Genomic DNA, 15,041 nt, shown 5'->3' with positions numbered 1-15,041 from the left:
CGGGGAGGGAAGGGGGAGCGCGAGAGGCGCGATGACGTCTACCTCCCCGCCCTCCTCCCTCCCTCTCTCTCACTCCCTTTCCTACCTGCTGGCGAGAGAGAGGAGGGAGGGGGCCGGGAAGAGCGGCAGCAGCCACTTCCGGTGGAGCGGCGGGAGGGGCGGGCACAGCCGCCGCCGCCAGCGCAGAGCTGCGGAGGGCGGCGAGCGGAGCGGACGCCTTTTTCTCGTCCTCCTCTTCCTCCTCCTCTTCTTCTTCCTCCTCCTCCTCCTCCTCCTCCTCCTCGCCCGACATGGCGGTGGACGTCAGGCGGTTGGAGGGCCTGAGCCTTCACCAGCTCAACGAGCTCCTGGAAGACGAGGAGCAGCTCCAGAACATGGCCCTGGAGATGGAGGAGGTAGGGCGGCCAGCCCCGGGGGGGAGAAGGGTGAGGGTCCCAAGGGGGAGAATTGAGGAAAGGGGGACCCCAAGAGGGAAGATTTGGGGAGTGGGAGGCCCCAAGGGGGAGAATTGAGGAAAGGGGGACCCCAAGAGGGAAAATTGCGGGGTGGGAGGTCCCAAAGGGGGGAATTGGGGCTGGGGAGGGGGTCTCAAGTTAGGAATTGGCGGGGCTCTGAAGGGGGGAAGCTCAAGAGGGGCAACTTGGTTTCCTAGGAAACGGGAGTTTCAGCGTCTCTCTCTCTCTCTCTCTCTCTCTCTCTTTGCTATGACTACTCTGGGTGTTAAACCAAGTCACCCCATTGGCGTTTATGGGTCTCTTAGCCCCTGGGTGGCTTTTTACATCTGGCCAAAATGGGACTCTGGAGATGCCATAGTTGCATTTTGAAAAAAGCACCTTTGAGACTTTTAACAGCTGTCCCCGTCCCCTATTGGGCATTATGGGTGGGGGGGAGATGCTGAGGTTTCCCTGTAGCCCCAGGCTCCGAGGCTCCATAGCAAAACGGGGGTCCAGACGGAGCTTTAGATCTGGGATCCTTGGGAAGCCCCTTTTTCAGACTTCGCTGGCTTTGGGAAAGTGACCCCAGATTCCTGATTTGGGGGTTTAGTCTACATTAACAGGGCTTTCCCCAGGCTTGCCTCCAGGAGGGGGGGAGGGAGCAGGTCTATTTCTGTCTTGAGTTTGTCCAAAGAGTCCTGGGAGGCACAAAGTTTCATTTGCTGATTTTTGTCCGTTGGTATTTGGTCTAAGAATAGCCCGGTTGGCTTGGGAGGACTCGCTTTCTGCTTAATAACAGCCGTGGCTGTTTCCCCTTTCAATAAGGAAGTGGTGTGCTTAAAAAGCCAGGGTGCTCTGCGTTCTTGGTGGGACATGAGTTGCACCCTTCTGGGGAGCTGTGGAGGAAGTTGCAGTAAAGATGTAGGAAAACACAAAGTGGATAGATCAACAGGTTGCCTGTCTTTGGCCATAAGAGTTTGTTGTGGTTTGTGGGGGGAAGAAACTATTATTTCCTTGTTGGTGAGGGTGTTCTCGGCGGAATCGCAGAGCCTGCTTTGAAATTAGGGTGAGGAAGATGGAGTTGGCTTGACCGTGATTGGAGTGTGGATTTAGGTGATTGTGCATCAATTCACAACCTTGTGGTTATTGTGGGAATAATGCAGCCTGGTGAGAATGGGAGAGCGAGGTTGAGAGAGGTGAGGCAGGGCGGCAGCTTCCCAAGTTGATTTCTTATCGTGTAAAAACAAAAGGACTTATTAACCAAAAGATAAAAGATAAAGCCTGACTTTTAGGTTCCCCAACAGTTTAGTGTGCTTGACTTACTGAGTTACTTCTGTTTTTGCATTTAGGGTGTAATTTCTTGCCCTGTAGACATGAGTAATTTCTGAAAAGAAGATGGGATCTCCTTAGGGGTTGAAGGCACTCCTTGAACAGGACAGCCATCTGGTGGCTCACTCACAGGGGAATAGCTTGAATTCATTGTTAATTTCACATTGCTTCCACAATAAATGTAGTTCATATCCCCTCCGCCCCGTTTCTGTGCTCTGGTTACTTGATAGGGAAGAAACATTTTCAGTAAAATAGGGTCCCGGCTTCTTCTGACCTGCCCATCAAGCTGCCTAACAATGACTAATCCTAATTGTATTCACTGGGGGGGAAAAACCTGGAATACTCTATGTTCCTTTTGCGTCATTTGAACCTGCCTCCCAAGGCTTTCTCTAGGATCAGAACTTTTGTTCCATATTGCCTGCGGGGTAGACTGCATTCCAGGATAATTTTGAACACTATAGTCCGCTCACTTCCTTGAGTAAGGAGCTACCGAAGCATGAAAAGGAAGGCCTGAAGTAGTTCCTTCTTCAATTTGTTACAGATGAAGTTTCTGAATTTAGCAAACATATGCCTTGCTAATTAATCGTACCCACACTTGCAAACTTGTGACTTCACACCTTATCCTGTTATTGTTGCACTTGCTTTTTGCTAACTTGAGATTTGGGCTGCTTTGTCCTTGAATAATTTTGCATCTGGGAACTTTGTTCTAGCTGCCAGTCAAAGAAAGAACTTCTGTGTCTTTACAAATCTTTCCTGCCTGGCTCTGTGCTCTTTTGTTGTCTGGAATTCATACAGTGAAGGAGGATCTTTAATTCCTAGTCACTCCGTGGTAACCAGCTAGTACAAAATCTAAAAAGCCGCCAAACAGCGCTAGGAACAGCTGAGCTCCGAGTCTGAAAGGACATTTTGTAAACTGTAGAAATACTCCCATGCAGCGGCTAAGGTTGTGAAAGACTTTCTGATATAATACTCTCCTTGTATTCAAGGCTGCGAGGAAGCATTGTAGCAGAATGAAACTAATATCCGTTTGTGGTTTGTAATTCAAGCAAAAATGAAGCCCTGACTAACGTGCAGCCTAGCCTCTTTTGCTCCTTTTACAGCCAGATGTCCTGATTTGACAAAACGAATCCTCTATTTTGTGGATGATATGTTTATGTGGAGGGACATCTGGCACTCCAATAATTTTAAAAAACAGCCAACACGAAATGTTAGTTTTATTGTATCGATGACCTAATAATAATAATAATAATAATAATAATAATAATAATAATAATAATAATAATAATAAAGTTGGAAGGGACCTCAGAGGTCATCTAGTCCAACCCCCTGCTCAGGCAAGAAACCTTATACCATTTCAGACAAATGGCTGTCCAGTCTCTTCTTAAAAACCTCCAGTGTTGGAGCATTCACCGCTTCTGGAGGCAGGTTGTTCCACTGGTTAACTGTTCTCAATGTCGGGAAGTTTCTCCTTAGTTCCAGGTTGCTTCTCTCCTTGATCGGTTTCCACCCGTTGCTTCTTGTCCTGCCTTCTGGTGCTTTGGAGAATAGTGGGAAATCAACTCTTCTTGACTGTGATGTATTTTAAGTTATTTTGCTGTGTGAGCTGGCGTCTAGAGTTACATTTTCAATGTTAATAGTATCCGTGTGGGAGACCCACAGGTTAAAGAGGTAGAATAACCTTGAGCATTTTACCTTTATTTCCCATTGTATGTCTCAGATCTTGACTACAGAGGGACCAGTGGTGTTTGTAATGCAAAGTCAAGTGCCTACAAAGCAGTATTTACCATTTGAGCAGGGCTGGGGTTAGTCCTAAAGCTTTGGTTAGTAAATTCTTGGCTGCCATTTATGCCCTGTGCTTCTCTTCAATTGGCAGAGTTACTACTTTCTTAAGTAATTGGCCTGTAATTAGACACAGAGTCTGGAATAAATTAATTATTGGGCTACCCTGTGTTAATTTTTCATGCTTTCAGTCACTTGCTCCAACATTTTTAAACTCTAGAATTACAAAGGAGAGAATTCACTTACCCTTTAAAGTAATTTTCCTCCGCCTGAAGGAAGTGAAGAAACATTTCTTGCCTTGAAAACCCACTTTTAACATGCTTTTGCTCTCTGTTCTTGAAATAAGTTGTTGCTTTTGGGTTTGTTTGTTTTTTTTGTGCCTGATACATTTTTTTTATTCTTCCTTCCTCCAGTACTTCAGAGGCTTTTTGCTATTCCAATTACTGTAGAATGTAGAATGATCTACCAAAAGAAATCTTTCTCAATCAAAGGTCTTGGAAATGCATTTGGGTTGCCGTGCTACAAACATTACATTACAGTATAAACTGTTATAGGACTCTCAAATGTAGAGTATATACAGTATAAATATAGGACTCCCAAAAACATAACCTGGTCAGTATTGCATGAAATCAAGACAGGAGAGGTTTAAACGGTTCAGGACTATGCCAGCTGATAGGATTTCATAGACAGTCCCTTGTATTCCCACGAAGTTTTGTCCTAGAAGAGAAAGCAAACAATCTAATAGATAGAGAGATTTCTTGGCTCCATTACACTGTTTTCCACCCTCACAGTGAATGTGGTCATGTCCTCTTCTGCCAACATGAAATTAGGTTTTAAGACTACTAATTAACCATGCCAGTAACTACAGGCTGGTTTTCTGTTCTAGCGGTCAGTCCATTAAGAAAAGCCTGTTTTTTGTTTTTTTTAACAAATAGCTTACTCTGTCATCATGGCATGGATATGTTTAAATGCACAAAAGGGGTGGGGAGGGAGAAGGGTTCTCGAAGAGACGATAGAGAGGAACAGCCATGGGACTGGGAAAGAACCTGAATTTGGATAAACGAAGGGGTCTTTCTTTAGAATACGATGACACGAGTTTTTATGAAAAAATATCCTCCGTGGTAATACAGATCTCTGAAAAGCCAGGTCAGATAGGTACTATTTCCTTGTGTGTGCTATAGTCATTATTAGTTTGTGAAAATGTAAGAAACAGCCAGTGGACTAATGAAGGGGTCCCCAAATCCTGATCTGTGGATTGGCACCAGTCCGTGTCATGCCAGAAACTGGTCCGCACAAAAAAGCGAAACCCCATCTGCGGGATGCAGTCAGCACGCAAGACCACCACCCCTCTGGTCCACGGAAAATCCTCTCTCCGTGAAACTGGTGGTCCCTGGCGCCCAAAAGATTGGGGGCCGCTGAATTAATGCATTTCATGAAGCTAAAGTGTAGAGTGGGGGTGTCCAGCCTTGGCAACTTTAAGATTTGTGGACTTCAACTCCCAGAATTCCCCAGCCTTGGCTTGCTTGGCTTCTCAAAGCAAAGTGCTAACGTCATTGTACATTAAATAGGTTTTTTTTAAAAAACACACACACATTATAATAGATGTACCTGTGAGTGGGATTCTGTGTTATAGGAGCTAAATATAACATTTTCATTTACATGCCCCAAATAAGTAGGCTGATGATCTGGAAGATCGAAAGCAGAGCGATGCACAATGAGTCCTAAGAAGAGAGTTGATAATTGAATGTAGAGAATGCGTTTACCTTTGCCTTTGTTCTCCTTCAGTTTTAGCCTAGCGACTTATTAAGATTGCGTAGCAAGCCTGTTGGGAGTTAGCGTTAAAATCAGTCATTCCCAGGATTAACAAAAGAGGCTGCCTAAATCAGTCCAGGACTGGCCCACTGCCCTCTTTCCCACAATGACCGACTAAGAGTTTCTGCCTAATGGCCAAAATCTTTTCAAGTAGCTCTTTTCGCCTATTTTTGATGGCTCTAAGTGGCCTCACATGACTCATCCTTATGTGGCTTTTAATATCTTGAGGGATGGTGCTGGCGTTTGGTATAAAATGGAAGAAAATGATTCATTGCAGTACTCGGTGTTCTGTTTCTCGGTCTGGAGGAGGGGGGGAGACGCCAATATATGGGGGGGGACTCGGGGCAGCAGCTGTTCCACCAAGTTGTTATATTGCCTTTATAAAGGAGCTGGTTCTTATTTCCTTGCCTTCCCCTCTCGTTCCCACCATTCATCTTAAATTGTCAACTCTTGGTGTGTTTTTTTTTCTTTTTAAAGTTGTGCTGCCTTGAGAGAATGCACATCACGGTTTGGAAAAGCATCCAGCCTCTTCCAGTTCTGTTCACGCTATCTTCCGAGCACAATAAAGGCGCCTTTATCAGATCCGTATAATCCAGGAAACCAGAGGGGAACAGAGCCCTGCTGTTCACTCCTGCTGAATGACAGTTCTCATCACACAGTTTCCCTTTTGATCTACAGGGTCTCATTATGAGTTCTCGCAGGAGGAGACGGTGCCAAGCCAGCTTGTTCTGCTTCCCCCAAAGCTCCTCTCTTTGCTTTCTCTCTCCTCCATAAATTAAATTTATAAATCAGGGTGAGGGGCGGATGAGGGGAAGGGGTGTGTGTGTGTGTGACAGCTTGATTTACATTCTGGCTGTGTTTCCAGTCTGCTTGTTTCTTTGAGAGAGGCCGGCAATCCGGATCGTGTTCCCCTTTCCTCCCGCTAATTAATATGAATACCAGGAAAAAGTGGTTCAACTGCTGTGCTTGCTCACCAGAGAGAAATTTAGAAATATCCCACCTCTGTAATTAATTTTCTGCCTAACCGTCTGCCTCGTTTTCTCTTGCAGGCCCAAAATGTTCAGCTTGGCAAAGATATGACTCTCGCCAGTAACCACAGCCTAGCAGAAGGAAATCTCTTATACCAGCCAAAATTAGATGCCCTGAAAGCCACATTGACCCAAAAGTATCAAGAGCTACAGGTTCTCTTCGAAGCGTATCAGATAAAGAAAACCAGGCTAGGTAATATTCCAAAGGAATGAATCCAACCCCCTCGTCTTTTCCATAAGCAGCACGGGGTAGCTGGGACGGGCTTCAAATTATTGGATAATATAGATGCATATCAAAGTATGGAGTCATTTAAGGATGTGAATGAGCCGAGCAGCGCCTAATTAATCTAGAGATATTTAAACTTTTATCTACTCTTTTTTATCTAAAGAGGAACCTAAACTTGGTGTCATGGTTGGCTCTGGCATCAAAATATAAAACCTATTTTAATTTAGAACTAAACTCATACAAATTAATAAAAAAAAGTACAGCTTGTAGCCAGTTGATGTTTGGTAGCCTCAGTTTTTAGTAGTTTGCCTACAGACAAGTTAAATTTTTAAGCTGCTGGTTATGAGAATAAATGTTTGGGGAAATGAGGTGTTGATAAGAACAGATACATCCTGCACGCTGGTGGTTCCAGTCCCTGGAGATGGCCAGTCCGTTTGGAAGGCTGCCATGTTTCCTTGCCCAGCCCTCAAAAGCTCTATGGAGTATATTGTCTTGTAATAAAAACAGGGAGCAGGGCGGTAGAAGTTTCCAAGCAGCCTGTATTATTTCAGTACTCATCACAGACAGTAAGGTAGCGTGGCCTTGCTTCCACCATGCTTTTCCCTGCATTTTGCAAAAGAGATTAAACTCTGCTTTGTTCCTATCCTACTTTGGTACTGATCAATTGATCACAAGCATTCGTATCTGCAAATACGTATGTATGGGTGCGTTTCTGCTGTTCTTGTTCCTCTCAGCCTTCTGGTATACCGCCTAGCATCTTGCAATTGTATTTATTGTAAATAAATATTACAATGCAGGGAGTGGGCTTGTTGGAGAAAGTGCAGCACACCCCAAAATTCACTAGGGAGTTTGAATCAAGACATCCCAGCGTTGAAATTCACTTCCTACCCTACTTAATAATGAAGACATCCCCAAGCCAAGCTCAATTCCTTGTTAGTGCATGGTTTCCTTTAAATATGTACAAAATTAAATGTCCGTTTTACCTCTGCCCAGTCTGTTTTACAATCCTGGAATAGTCACCCATCCAAGAATTAAACAGGCTCAATGTTACATAATCATAAACTCCAGACAAAATTAGCCATGGTTGCTAACTCCTGCAGTACATTGAAACAGAGCTCAAGCATTGTGCTTCCATGTTCTACATCCAGAGTTAATGCATCTTTTCCCATAAACATGCATGGGATCAATCTGTTTGCTTGCTATTGATCCAGCCTCACCCGTCCTACGTGCATTTACTGTTTAAACCTCAGTTCCAAAAACTGCACGAAACAAAATATATGCCTGACAGGGCAACTAAAGTCACAATCTCCCCGTTTCTAGCTGAGACTTTAACCACTGCATGAAAACTGGTTTTCAGTTGGTCAGGAATGAAAACCGTGCCAGACCATAATCATTGCAAGTTCTGAACCGGCACTCACATTCGTGGCTTCCCTTCTGGGTTTTTATTTTTTAAATGGTTTTACTCTGTGGTAGTCATATATTTATGAGCTCTGCTTTAATTCATGGCTGTCCCCAATGTCCCACCCCCTCTCCCTTCCTGGTTTGCAGACAGACAATCCAATAACGCTTCGCTGGAGACCCTCCTCGCACTTCTCCAGACCGAGGGAGCCAAAATTGAAGAAGACACTGAGGTAAATAGGGAACATCTGCCATTGGGGTTTGCTGGGATATTGTTCTTTCTTCTGAGGTTTTAGCGCTGCCTCGCAAAGCAAAAGGGCTTGTCATGAAACACTTGCCCGCTAGACTTGCCTGCTCGTGGCTTTCATCCCAGGAGGGCTTATTAATTTATGGGTAGTCCTCGGCAGTTCGTTTAGTGACCGTTTACAAAATTACACTTGTGACGGCGGTTTTTCAAAGCTGCGGCCTTTGCAGCATCCCCATGTGGTCAGAATTCAGACGCTCGGCAACTGACTCCTATTTATGACGGTCGCCGTGTCCCGGGGTCACGTGATCCCCTTTGGCGGGCCTTCTGACATGCAAAGTCAAAGGGGGAGCCAGATCCACTGCTCATTTAACAACTGCATTCCACTTAACAAACGTGGCAATGAAAAGTCGTAAGATGGGGCAAAACTCACTTAACGAATTTCTCCTTTGGCAACAGAAATGTTTGGGCTCAACTGTGGTTGTAAGCCGAGGACTACCTGTAGAGTGAGACACGTGAGAGGAGAAGCTGCTGTAGTAGGTGAAGTCCTCTCTTCCGAGTTTCCTCCCAGCGTCGAGAGCCAAAGATGCCGTGAGAAACGGGCTCTGCCTTTCCAGGCTGCGTCCCTCCCTCCCTCCCTGCCTCACCATTTGTTCCTTCTTTCCAACAGAACATGGCCGAGAAGTTTCTGGATGGCGAAGTTCCTCTGGACAGCTTCATCGACGAATATCAGAGCCAAAGGAAATTGGCTCACCTCCGGCGGGTCAAAATAGAGAAACTCCAAGAGGTGGTACTGAAAGGACCCCGGCGGCCCCCGGTCCCCCCTCCCCCCATGCTCCAGACTTCAGAGGCCAACACGCCTCCTTCGGTTATGCCTCGTCGTAACCCTCCCCCTCCCCCTCCGGCATCCGTGGTCCCGGCAGGACGTTTCCCGACCCCATTTTTGGCAGCCATAGGCCATAGTCCGTATCCATATCCTCCACTTCCCCCAAGAACGGGGGCTCCACTGCCGCCGGGCCAAGGGCCGTCGCCGGGTTACCCGAATCCCTTCCTGCCGTTGTACCCGTCCACGCCGCCTCAGAGGCCCCCGCCTCGCCTCCCTCACAACCCCGGTTTTATCATGGAATGAAAACGCCATCGAGTCGTGACTCTCGTACACTGGTGCTGACCTTTACGATCCTTAAAAGCTGGAAACCCAACCGAAGTCGTGGGAAATCAACAGGGCTCCGCGCACAAAGGAAACCGTCAGGGGATCCTGCAGATACCACCGGTTTTTGGTCGTTTCTTTTTTATTTAAAGAGAATCGGCGTCTTCGCCGAGGCCTTCCTCGAAAGGCCTCAACCCAGGGTAGAATTGGCGAAATGCTTCCATTGCAGACTTGCCTTGTTCTTCCAAGGAGAATCCAGCCATTGTGGCGTGAAGGCCACTTCCCAGGAGATCTGAAGTTCTTTTTATTCCTTGATTTGGAAAGAAAAAAAAAAATCCAGAAACGAAACCCAGTTCTAATCCCGGGACGGTAGCTTTTGAGTATATATGTTCTGCGAACAGACTCTCACCAAAATGGCAAAACAGAGATTCGTGCTGGTGGCACAAAAAAGACATTTAAGGAGCTAGTGAGCTTGTGGTTCTGAGTTAGCAAATTTTTGTGTTAGCTGCAGTTGGGGGTGTGTGTGAGTTTGTTTCCCCACTAATGTAATCCAATCCATTTGAGCAACAGGCTGCCAATTTTCAGTGGCCGAGGGTGGGAAAATCAGCTATTTTGCACCCGTGAAAACCTCAGGATGTAAAAAATAGCAATTGGGACTTTAGATCTCTGCTCTTGATGAGGGTAAGTCAGGAATATACAATTCCATGCCACTGGAGCAAATATTGTCCTTCTGCTTCTTGTACCTCTTTTCACCCTACATCCATTCACGACTTCTTGCTTGCGGTGAGGGTTGTGTGTCTCTGACATATTTTCCTAGCAGGGTTCTAGAAAGTCTTGGCTTTTAATGGGTCTGTGAATCCAGAAATACTCAAGGGTCCAAGCTTGACTTAATGCCTGTCTCTATCTTAGCCAATTAGTTCCTCCAGCTTTATATTCCTATTCCTTAATCCTAAACCAAAGTTATCCTATATCTGGAAACCTCGTGTCTACTTCAGATTGGGGCAAAAAAGTGTCTCTTTTTCCCCCCCTTCACCTTTCCTCTACAAATTGTTTGTATGCTTCAGAAACTATGCTCTTCCAAAACAAACAAACAAACAAACAAAAAAGGAATTTCTCAAGGTAAAGAGGTTATTGGCTTTTTTAAAAAAGAAAATCAGGTATATAACCTGGTGTGAAAAATTCACATGTTCAGAAAAACAGGTTGAAAGTCGTGTTTCCTAGTTAACTGGAGCATCCATCTCTGAGCTAGTGTCTTAAAGCATCTCTCTGTCTGATTTGCAGCAGAGGTCTACATGAGACCTGTTCTTAAATAGGTTAGTTTTTATATATATGTATGTCATCCAACACTTCCCTGAAATTGGTGCTGCCACAATCATGTTTGCAAAGAAAAAAAAGGGAGGGGGGCAGCTTCACACCGAAAGGTATTTGAAGAGGGTGATAACAAGGGGTAGAGAGCGCTGTGAGAAACACAGGTGTGAAGTTGTGAGAACACTGTATCCATTATCGGGTTCTGTTGCCGTTTGATTTTCTGCTAATGCAGAAAGTCCTCTGATTTATCTTTCTGGAAGAACCCAGAGACCTTGATGCATCCATTCCAGCTTTTTTTTCCTCCTGCTTGTCACTTCTTAGGACTCTCTAATTCCTGTCCCCTTCATGGTGACTGAAGCTAATTTACCATGTTTACTTAACCATACCCTGGTCTGTCACACCACATCCGTGGCTCTTCTGAGTACTTTTTCTAAGTGATTCCAGAATAACTCTTTTAGAGCATCAGCTTAGGTTGAAAGGTTAAACAAAATTTGGGTTATACTCTTTTGTCATTAATCAAGCCGTTCTACGCTTGTAAGGCCATCTGCAAATTGCCATTTTAGAGGGCAGATTTCCTTCTCTTGGGCTAGAATGATCCTTCTAAATTCAAAATGTTGAGATTTTCTCTGCCAAGACTGGTAGCTCCAAGCCAGCCAGAGCCTGCTCTACCCCTGAAGATGTGGGCAATTATGAAAAAAAGTAGGAAAGCATTTCTATTCCTTAAAAAGACGGTAAAGGTATGCAAGTATCACTCGGCACTCACGGTATCCCTTGCTTTGTTTCTCCGCAACGTGAGCTGCATGTGAGGCACGCAAAGCTTCTAATTCCAGAGCTTGTTAAACGGCTCTGTAAATTGATTCCCTCCAGAGAGCCTGCCCCTACACGTCCTACACAAAGTTGTTCCTAGCAGGGACAGCCCTCGGAGGGGCTGGGGTGCCCCAAAAGACGTCTGATGCTGGGAAAACCACTTGCAGGATCTGCCGTCGGAGAGAATCATAAGCCGAAGCTTCAAGGACCGTTTTCGGATGTGTCTCAACCAGTTGGGTGCGCTTGAGCAGATGAGTCATGTGCCTTTTAAGCTTTGGGTGACTTGCAAAACTCTCAGAGTCCTGGCAGTTTAAGTCACAAAGATGAGTCTTGATGCCATTTGCATTCGTCTTTCAGGGTGTCGCACAATCACGCTTTTTTTTTTTAAAAACAGAATCGAGAACAGGCCTCGCAGCCATTTCTTGGCATTTCTCGGTTGTGACTTCCCACCTCTTTCCTTTTTTTTTTTTTTAATTGAGCAAAAGCGTGACTCAAAAGTCTCTCTGTCATGCATCTGTTGTTCTTCCAGCACTGCAGATTAGCAACATTAACTGGATGTTTCTCCAACGTTAGAAGAGCGGCTTTAGTTTTTAGGAAGAAATGTCTCGTTGGCCACCCTTGTGTAGCCGATGCAGCAAGATACATTTACAGACAACTGGTCAGATCCTGGAGGCGTTCTCAGGTGCTTAATGTCTCAAGGATCACACATGCTGAATTCCAGTTCTCGCACATCAGCAGCGGGAATGTCTGAACTTCCCAAGGAAAGGAGAATGTATGAATTTTACAGATCCCTTTCTTGCTCTCTGATCATCGTGTTCCTGTTAAGACAGTCTCTTCCTCCTTCCCAAAATATGTGCTACTCATTGACTTTCCAAACAATATAATCATTGTGCAGAGAGACCTTTTGGCAGAGGCTGCTACAGCTGTGATGCGCCTAAATTTTGTACGGCGCGTTAACGCTGGGCGAAGGGCTAACCCGTGCCTTAGAACCACTGCGTGGAATTTTGTCAGGGAGAAATTCTTTTTACAGTTCCTCTTTTTCATGTCGAGAGTTTGGGAGGAAAGGGATGATGGTATCCATTTGTCTATGGTAGGAAAGGCAGATCTTTGGTTTTTGCTGATAGGGTTTTTTTTTTTATCAGAGAAAGAGAAGTTTGGTCTCGTGGTAGGAGTTTTTCAAGCTGGCTGGGAGATCTAGAGGAAAGGCCACGTTAAATCAGGGTGGCAATCTTTTGGACCCAGGGCTATGCAAAACTAAACAATAAACAGCGAGATTGAAGCTGGTGAAGGTCATTGCTAATTGCGGGTATTCCTGCTTATATTAATGTTAAAGGGCTGGTTGAAAAATATTAGAAGAGGAACGGATCTTCAGCTCTTGCTTAATGACAGGCGAGAAAAGCTGTCGAGCCAGAATCTGAGTTTTGGAGGAAAAAAAAGGAAACCCAAACGCCAGCTGAGATCGTAGGGATGGTACAGAGATTGTTGCAAACCGTAGCAAATAGGTTGCTACCTCTATTTCTTGCTCCGTAAGTTTACACCAGCAGCCAGCCACTTTTTGCAGGTAATCAAGATGTGATGGACAGAAGCATCAAGCAGACTTTTTTCCCCAGTGGTCATTCGGTCTAGGAACTGATTGTCAGGAGCAATAGGCCAGTATCAGTGAAGTTATAACCTTGCCCTGTAGTACTTCAGCCTTACCACTTCCAGGACCTGGTGACGACTTTAAGCTACCTTCAAAGACATTGTTCTTAAACACAGAACCAGCCACGCTGCTTCCGGAAAGCAGTTTCAACAGCCTAACACAGAATTATTTCCTCTTTGTGCTCAGGGTGGAAAGTTACTCACTTTTGATAAGAAGGTTTGCAATAGTTTTGTTTACGCGAGTCCTGTTTTTAAAGCGGCCCTTTAAAAAAAATAGCCAACTGCATTTGAAGCATAAGAAGCCATGTTTTCCCTAACGGGATTATCCAAAAGGAAAATAGCTGCAATTTTATACTGTGGTCTTAATTGCCCTTTTTTTCCCCTACAAAAGTATACAACTGGAGAGGGAAGTTTGTGGCGGTGTGGAATGTCTCGGTAATCTGGACTGGCGTTAGCAGTGGCCTTTATCTTGATTAGTATTTGCATTGTGGAAAAACATGAACAGATTTTGTTGGTTAGCCTTTATTCTAGCATCAAATCTGCAGACCAGTTTATTTCCTGGTAGGTAAGCAAGATCTGTTCTCAAGTCTGAATTGGACTATTTCTGTCCTAGGAAAGGAGGTAAAGAGAAAGGCCATTTAAGGCCATTTGAAAATCCTACAGCAGGATAGTTTTCCAGTGCTCAAATCAGCGATTTAGCATTTTATGTCGGAACAAGCAAGTTCTGGACTACAATGAGATCTCTATAGCCTCCAAAATGTGCCTAAGATGCCGACAAACTTCATCTTCCTTGCTTTTGAGACTTCTAATGTATCACACCTGTTCAACTTGGTTGTACAACTTTAAGATTGTGATCCCAAGGCCAGCCTCCGGGCTGACAATTGTTCCCTTTTTCTTGTAGAATTGCTGTTTTATAGAAACAAATTTTGGGGTTGCAGTGATTACTCATTAAAAGAAAATCCTAAATTTTGTACAAACAGACATTGCTGGGGGTTTTTTTGAACCAGAAACCTGAATGTTTCGATTCTCAAACTCTTGCAGCATGCTGGCTGTCTGTGGTCGAGATCTGAGTCCTCCAACTATCCATCTGATTTCAACCATCAGAGAACGGTAGCCAGCTTATGTAATTGTGCTGCTTTTGGGCTGGCCTGATTTTGTAAGAAAATGGAGCAAAACAACGCTTAATTGGATTTCAAGGCTAGAAATTCAGATGGCCATTCTATACACTAACGCAGTGTTTCTCAACCTTGACAATTTTAAGGCATGTGGACTTCAACTCCCAGAATTCCACAGGCAGCAATGCTGGCTGTGGAATTCTGGGAGTTGAAGTCCACATGCCTTAAAATTGTTAAGGTTGAGAAACACTGCTTAACGAAACATCTTAGCGGGCCTATATCAAATAGCAATCATCTGATATTTTCTAACATTGCACAGTCAAGGTGGTCAATGGGTTAATAAAGATGATCAATGGGTAAAAAAAAAATTAGATGTGAGAAAACAAACAGAACTTCTTTCTATCCAGAATTTAGCCCCGTAAATCAGATTCTTGCTTGGCCATCTGAACAGAAATGAAAAGAGTCAGAAGCTGCTTTATTTTCTAGCTATAAAATCCTTTGGTAACCGGTACAGCTGGAAGAAAGAGATAATGGCTATTTAGGTCCCAGGAGAAAACTTGCTTTGCTTCCTATGCTGAGAAGACAATCCTACCCCATCTGCAACCCCAGTCAGCCAGTTGGCAATAAAGGAGAATTTTTGTAGCTCAGGGTTGAAATGAGGAGTTCTTGATGGTCTGTGTGCCTGGTGGCTTTCTTGCAGACGTTTCATGACCCAACTAGGTAACATCATCAGTGGCAAAAGGGAGTGGCGTTTGCTTGCAGCACTGATGATG

General features: G+C 44.7%; 1 protein-coding gene across 1 annotated transcript; it reads left to right on the top strand.

Annotated features, from left to right (window-relative positions):
• Nucleotides 1–290: 290 nt before the first annotated feature.
• On the top strand, nucleotides 291–9,701 carry VPS37B (VPS37B subunit of ESCRT-I). Its single transcript, XM_015813656.1, has 4 exons — nucleotides 291–395; nucleotides 6,404–6,575; nucleotides 8,157–8,239; nucleotides 8,921–9,701. Exons 1-4 carry the CDS (start codon nucleotides 291–293, stop codon nucleotides 9,377–9,379), a joined length of 819 nt encoding a protein of 272 aa, XP_015669142.1. The 3' UTR covers nucleotides 9,380–9,701.
• Nucleotides 9,702–15,041: the final 5,340 nt, after the last annotated feature.

The sequence above is a fragment of the Protobothrops mucrosquamatus genome, unplaced genomic scaffold, assembly GCF_001527695.2.
Source record: "Protobothrops mucrosquamatus isolate PMUCROS unplaced genomic scaffold, P.Mucros_1.0 scaffold180, whole genome shotgun sequence".
Lineage (NCBI taxonomy): Eukaryota > Metazoa > Chordata > Lepidosauria > Squamata > Viperidae > Protobothrops > Protobothrops mucrosquamatus.
Note: the sequence above shows the minus strand (reverse complement) of the source record. Positions and strands in the feature narration are given on the sequence as shown.